The sequence below is a fragment of the Antechinus flavipes genome, chromosome 3, assembly GCF_016432865.1.
Source record: "Antechinus flavipes isolate AdamAnt ecotype Samford, QLD, Australia chromosome 3, AdamAnt_v2, whole genome shotgun sequence".
Taxonomy (NCBI): Eukaryota; Metazoa; Chordata; class Mammalia; order Dasyuromorphia; family Dasyuridae; genus Antechinus; species Antechinus flavipes.
Window position 1 is genome coordinate 147,678,954 of NC_067400.1, and position 6,636 is coordinate 147,685,589.

Consider the following 6,636-nt stretch of genomic DNA (forward strand, 5'->3'; position numbering starts at 1 on the left):
TTTCCTTTTATATTTTTCTATCTTAAAGTAGTCTGCTGACATTCAAGAAAGAAGTAATATTTTTAAAATAATAAATATGTAGGTGTATAATAAGTTGAATATAATCTCTGTGTTTCTTCATGTAGAATGATGGTTTTTACATATTGAAAGCATTTACTTTCTCTCTTTTAGGCTATTACAATTGGTGTTATCATCTGCCAATCTGTTTCGATGGTTATCCTCTACAGACTTTTTCTGTCTCATAGTCTATACTGGGAAGTTTCTTCACTTTCTTCAGTAACACTACCATTGACAATATCATCTGGACACAAAAGTCGGCCTCATTTTTAATACTTGGTTAAAGAGAGAGTACATTCATTTAACAAAGTGCAATAAGGATCCAAATACAGTGATGTTTCATAGTTTTGTTCAAATGTTCTGTGGGCAAAAATGAACAGAAAAACTTGAGCATGTTATAGTCCTGGCATCTGAACAGTACCCAAACTGAAGAAAGCCAATAAAAGAAATGTTATGAAATATATATGTATAAAGTATGAACTTTTAAAAAAGGTTATTCTTCTGTGGTGAGCATTTTTATCCACATGGAAACAAAGGAGAAAAGGAACTGTGTAATATTTTGGTTAGATATTTTCAATACATATACTTCCTCATCTTGTATCAATATAGCTGACTCAGGTTTGATGGCCATATAAAACGTAATCAGTTAAGTGATTACTTGCTCAAACATGTCTCAAATAGCCCAGTTATGAAATCAGTTAAGCTTTAAGGAAAATGTAGTTTATGTTTAAGAATTGTAAAGGGCTTGAACAATGAAATTACTTCAGGAAATGAATGTAAGGTGTTCACATCTAAATTTGGTAAACTTTTGTTTATTTGTGGGTAGGGGAAAACCTCATTTTTTTTCCCTATCACTATTGACTCTAATTCAGGTTTCAACTTGAGTAGCAAGGGACTTTTGATAAACAGTTATGTAAAAAATAAAACTTAAAAAATTGTATGGATGGTATGGACAGAAAGTCTAGAAAAAAAGCTTTTAAAAGGTCACAATATTATGATGGAAAAAATAGCAGACTTGCATGTTTAAAAAAATGAAAAATGGAATGTGTGATATGGTACTAAAATTTAATCCTGATATAATTCATTTCTCTTATATTGAATCCTCAATCATAATTAAGCCATATACACAGATTAAATTAACAGAAGCATTTCACATAAATGTTGGTTTCAGTCATCAACTACCCATGAATTCCTGCCCAAGGATACTTAATCAGGATTAAATTTTCTATGAATAATTGAAAAACAAAATACTCACTGGATTTGTTATAATCCTGGTTGGCACTGGATTCTAAGTAGTTGCCATCTTGAATCCATTGTAATAAAGCCGTACTTTGTGATGCCCCTGTATTGAGAATGCTAACTGAAAAAAATATACTTTATAGAAGTGCCTGTTTATTGAAATAGAGATTAAAAGGCTGGCAATCTCTTTTATATGAAATTAGCATTACCATTAATGGTCATTGATAGGAAATTTTTCTTTTCACATTTATCAGATCATTCAAAACTTTCATTATCACCACTCACTATGTCACTATGGTGAAAATTTTATTTGTAAAGATTACATTTTCAAAGAAGAAATGAAACATTAACTTGGGGATTTTTTTTTAAATTTAAAGTTAATAATGGAGCTCAATTTTAAAATGTCCATAACTTTCTAATTATTTCAGTGTTTGCCCTCAGTTTTAGACTTGTTTCATGTAAGGACTGAGTACATTTGATTATGACTAAGGCAAAATGGCACCATGACAAAGTGCAATATGCTCATTAAATCATCTCTTGAGGAGTTCTTGGTAATTTGTTTCATAAATGAGAACTGCAGGTTGAGGCTAGAAAATATGAGATATATTCTAGTTTCACATGGTATACAAATTGGTCATAGGATTTTCCTTTTGCTCCATGTTACTAATACTGATACTCAAGTGCTGTTGCATTCAACTGAAGTATAATTAGTTTTTTTTTAAAAGATATAAAACAATAGTTGTCAATTTGGAGTTTCTCTTGTGCAGGGAAAATACTAAATCCTCAGTTATCCATCCTGAGTTATATGAGTGCAGTGTACATATGGCACTTAACTTTTAAGAGGAAAGGATTCTTTTTTATTCTATCATTTATATTCATTGTATATATTTGTTGTAGGTTTGGATGCTTTTTAAAATTAATTTATTACAGTCATTTCAGGAATCATTGTTTACATGAAGGAAAACTTTTTTTCATTGTGAAATTGATATGCCTTTACTCTAGGTTTACACAAACTCAGAATTAATAGTATCTGAACTAGAATAAATTATTACATCTTTTTATTTCCCTAATACCTAGCAACTTCATCATCTCAGTTTGCAGCAAACCCAGGGTTGGTATATGTTGTGGAAATCCTTAGGGAGGAGATCAAAAGCTGACAAAATGTTTTTCCAGATTCTGTTACTGGCATTTGATCATCTGATTGCTTTTTTGTGTTTTTTGTTGTTGTTTTGAGTTTTATTCATGGGACCAATGAGTAGTCAGTATCTGGGGAAATACTTCTTTCACTCAAATTTCTTAATAAAATACAATGTGAAAAAATGTTCTTTTTATTACCAAATACCTCTTTTTGGTTTGTTTTTCTATTGTGATGGTCTAAATAATAATTGTGCTGAAATCAGAAATAGAATTGAGCATGTGTAGGACTTCTTAAAAATATAAGGCTTGAACTGAGGTTTTTGACTAATGAGTATTGTAGTCATTACTGCCACAGTACAACAGAAGGGCTTCATTTGAGAAATGTTTCCCATATATTCTTAAATGAAGTCTCATCCAAGAGACAAGTGGAGGTTTTAAAGTCATCTCTTTAAAGTACACTAGATAGTCCAGTGATGCTGCCATTGTTCATTTTTATAATTCCTTTTAGAATTGTCCTCAAGACCGGTGGCATAATCTTTTTGCATGTCCTTAACATAACGAGTCTTCCTATTTTGAGAAGAGATTTGATTTTTGAAAGTCATTCAGAGCCAAGTTTGAGGAATGTAATATTTAATTAAAAGTAGTTAATACTATTTTGGTTTTTAAAACATTTTTAGTTGTGACCAAAGTAATGAGAATAGTTTTCTTTTGTGGTTTGTAAATGGAATTCCAAAAGAGGAATTTCAGAAATGTTTTTGAGCAATGATATCATAATATCATAAGAAACAAATCATCTATATGGAACTCAATTATTGGAACAAAGTTTAAGACCAGGCTTTTAGTAAAAACAAAAAAGTCCACCTAAAATGGATGTCACAAAATCCATACAATAAATCCTATGAAATTTATTTATAGGAGAACCCCTTTGGCTTTACTTTTCTTACTAACTTTTCATATGTGAAATTTGAACAAACTTGATTATACAAGCTTTCATTTCCACAGTGGATCAAATGAAGGTCCACCAACAGCAAAAAATGATAGCTGACCACATGGCAGCAAAGCATAAATCTGAAAAAAATTGAAAATTAATAAAGGACTAAAAAAATAACAATTTAAGGCCACTCACAGTAAGAAAAACAATCCTGTACTGCTTTCTGACTTGTTAAAAGTTACTATTTCAGCCCTATGTAATGATTGGTATTTAGGTAAAAATGGGTAGTAACTTGCCAAAAAAAAGTTACATTGTATTTTTTAGAGTCAGGATATGTTCTTTAGGAGTCCATATATAATACAGTTTTAGAAATATTTAGAAATCTAAGATGATTTGATACTAAATTTCAGGGGAGAGATAGAGGAAAAAAAGGGGAAATTATCCAGAGTAACTTATTCACTAATGGTTCCTCGTTATTGAGGCTTGGTTGTACTTTTAAGGACAGCACTCATTTGGATATTTATATACTGACATGTTAATTAAATCTCTTTGCATTATAGTCACTGTGTTGATATTAAATATTTCAGGTTCCTTACCATCAGATGTATCAGATTATGTAAATATAGAAAGGAATCAAGATTCTCTCACATAGTAGTTTGTGGACCAAAAGATCTGTAACTCTTTTGTGCTTATTTATAGATATCTTCTATTAAAATATGAAGGAGGTGAAAATGTTTGTATTTAAAACATAACTTACATGTGTGATTAGAAAACAGAGTAGGTGTGATTGGAAGATGTTCAAAAGTGTAATTCACATATTACTACATTCCAGCTTACTCCCACACAAAATAAACATTTAGAGCTACAGTTAATGAATCTGCCTTGTTTCTATCTCATACAAACTTAAAAATATCAATTTAAAAAAAAACCCAATAATTCTTCTCAGGAGGTAGCATATTTATAAAAATTGAGTTTCAATGATTTTTAATTAACATAAGTTAATTAAATTTAGCTTATTAATTGGTATATGTTCTCCATTAGTAATATTCAATATATTTAGTTCATTTTTTCACAAATATTTTGCATAAATAAACTTAATGTTTTTTATTTTTTAGGCAATAACTTTATTTCAAAATATATGCAAAGATAGTTTTCAACATTCACCCTTGGAAAATCTTGTGTTTCAGATTTTTCTCCCTTCCTGCCATCCTATCCCCTAGAGATATATTAAACATATGTAGTTCTTCTATATATATTTCCACAGTTACCATGCTACATAAGAAAAATAAGATCAAAAAAGGGGAAAAATGAAAAAGAAAACAAAAAGGAAGCAAACAACAATAAAGATGAAAGTACTATGTTGTGTTCCACATTCAGTCCCCATAGTCCTCTGAATGCAGATGGATCTCTCCATCACAAGTCTATTGAAATTGGCCTGAATCACTCCAATGGTTGAAAAAAGCCCCATCCATCAGAAATGATCATCGCGTAATCATCTTGCTGCTGTGTACAATGTTCTCTTAGTTCTATTCACTTCACTTAGCATCAGTTCTCTCTCCAGGTCTCTAAAATCATTCTGCTCAATATTTCTTATAGAAAAATAATATTTCATAGTATTCATAAACCATAACATATTCAGCCATTCTCCAAATAATGGGCACTCAGTTTCTAGTTCTCTGCCATTACGAAAAGAGCTGCCACAACATTTTTGTACATGTGGGTCCTTTTTCCATTTTTATGATTTCTTTGGGATACAGGCCTATAGAGATACTCCTGGATCAAAGGGTATGCACAGTTTGACAGATTGCTTTTCAGAATGGCTGGATCAATTCACAGTTCCACTGACAATGTATTAGTATCCCAATTTTCCCACAATCCCTCCAACATTTATCATTATCTTTTCCTGTCAGCCAATCTGAGATATATGTACTTATACCTCAGAGTTGTCTTAATTTGCATTTCTCTGATCAATAGTGTTAGTATTCTTTTATTTTAAATTATTCATTAAAAGTCCATTAAATCTATCTTTGACCTTCCCTCAAAATGTATACTTTTGAGCCTAAAATAGATGATTGGATGCATTACCCATAAAAGAAATTGCATTTTTAAAATACTAGCAAAACTTAAGCAGCATAACAACTGGATTTGTTATGCAGAATCACATCTCTCAATTTGCATGGTATGGTTATACCTTCTCTGAACCTGCATTCCCTTACAGACAGCCAAGTTTGCTTATCCATTTCCATGTTCAGCACCCAATTTCAATCTCAGGACTAATTTTCATCATCTTTCATTCTTTTTGGCAAATCCCTTTTTAAAATCCCAAATCATCTTTTTTTGAGATCAGATGGGTTTTCCCCAAATCATTCATGGTAAGATGTTTCCTACTGTTTGCTTTCTCATTATTCTCCTTAATAATTTTAACTTTATCTCGATGTTCTTTGTTCTTGGGTCTTGATGCTACAGCAAGATTATTTATTGTCACGCTCAAGCTCTTGCCATGAGTTTCAGCAGTTATTACATGTTTGAACTATATTACCTTAAAAATGTTGGCACAAATGAAAAATTAAAAGAGCCAAATTCATAAAACCAAACAAATCAAAATGTTTCTGAGGATACAGTCTCTTTTGTTGTTGTTGTTACCAAAATAGTATTTTATTTTTCCAAATACATGTAAAGATAGTTTTCAACATTTATTTTTGTAAAACTTTGTGTTCAAAATTTTCCTCCCTACTTCTCTTTCTCCCCAAGACAACAAGAAATTGATATAGTTTAAATGTGTATAATTGAGGATATATTCTCAAACCATTAGGTTGAGTTTTACTTACAGTCTTTTCTCTACCTGCAGTATCATTTGTTCACACATTTGAGTGAGAATCATGGAAGGTTAGGAGCATTGATTATTGGAACTGTCATATAATGGGTGCCTTTTGCCTATAAAAGATATTCTTAATTAGATTATTTTGCTTTTGGATTAATATATGACTTTTATTAGAAACAAAATCTGTATTGTATAGTGGATATGGAAGTTCAGGGACAATTGTTTTATGAAGGGATAATCAGAGATTAATAAACATGTATTCTAATAAGAATAAAATCTCAATAGCAGATGGGAAAGTTCATCCTTTTATTATTTAAAGATGTGCATCTAGCATACTGTATCCAGAATAGAAGAAAATGATATTTCTTTATTTTTCATCAAACTTTTTGAGTTATTTGTTAGAGTGACTATACACACACACACACACACACACACACACACACACACCCAT

The 6,636-nt window shown here is 30.8% G+C and overlaps 1 protein-coding gene across 1 annotated transcript in view; it reads left to right on the top strand.

Annotated features, from left to right (window-relative positions):
• The window catches only part of GPR180 (G protein-coupled receptor 180), a 38,841-nt gene extending 32,873 nt beyond the window's left edge, over positions 1 to 5,968 (top strand). Inside the window, exon 9 of the mRNA XM_051984009.1 lies at positions 172 to 5,968. Coding sequence (XP_051839969.1) covers positions 172 to 330 — 159 coding nt within the window. The 3' untranslated portion in view covers positions 331 to 5,968. The remainder of the gene's footprint in view (positions 1 to 171) is intronic.
• The last annotated feature ends 668 nt before the right edge of the window (positions 5,969 to 6,636 follow it).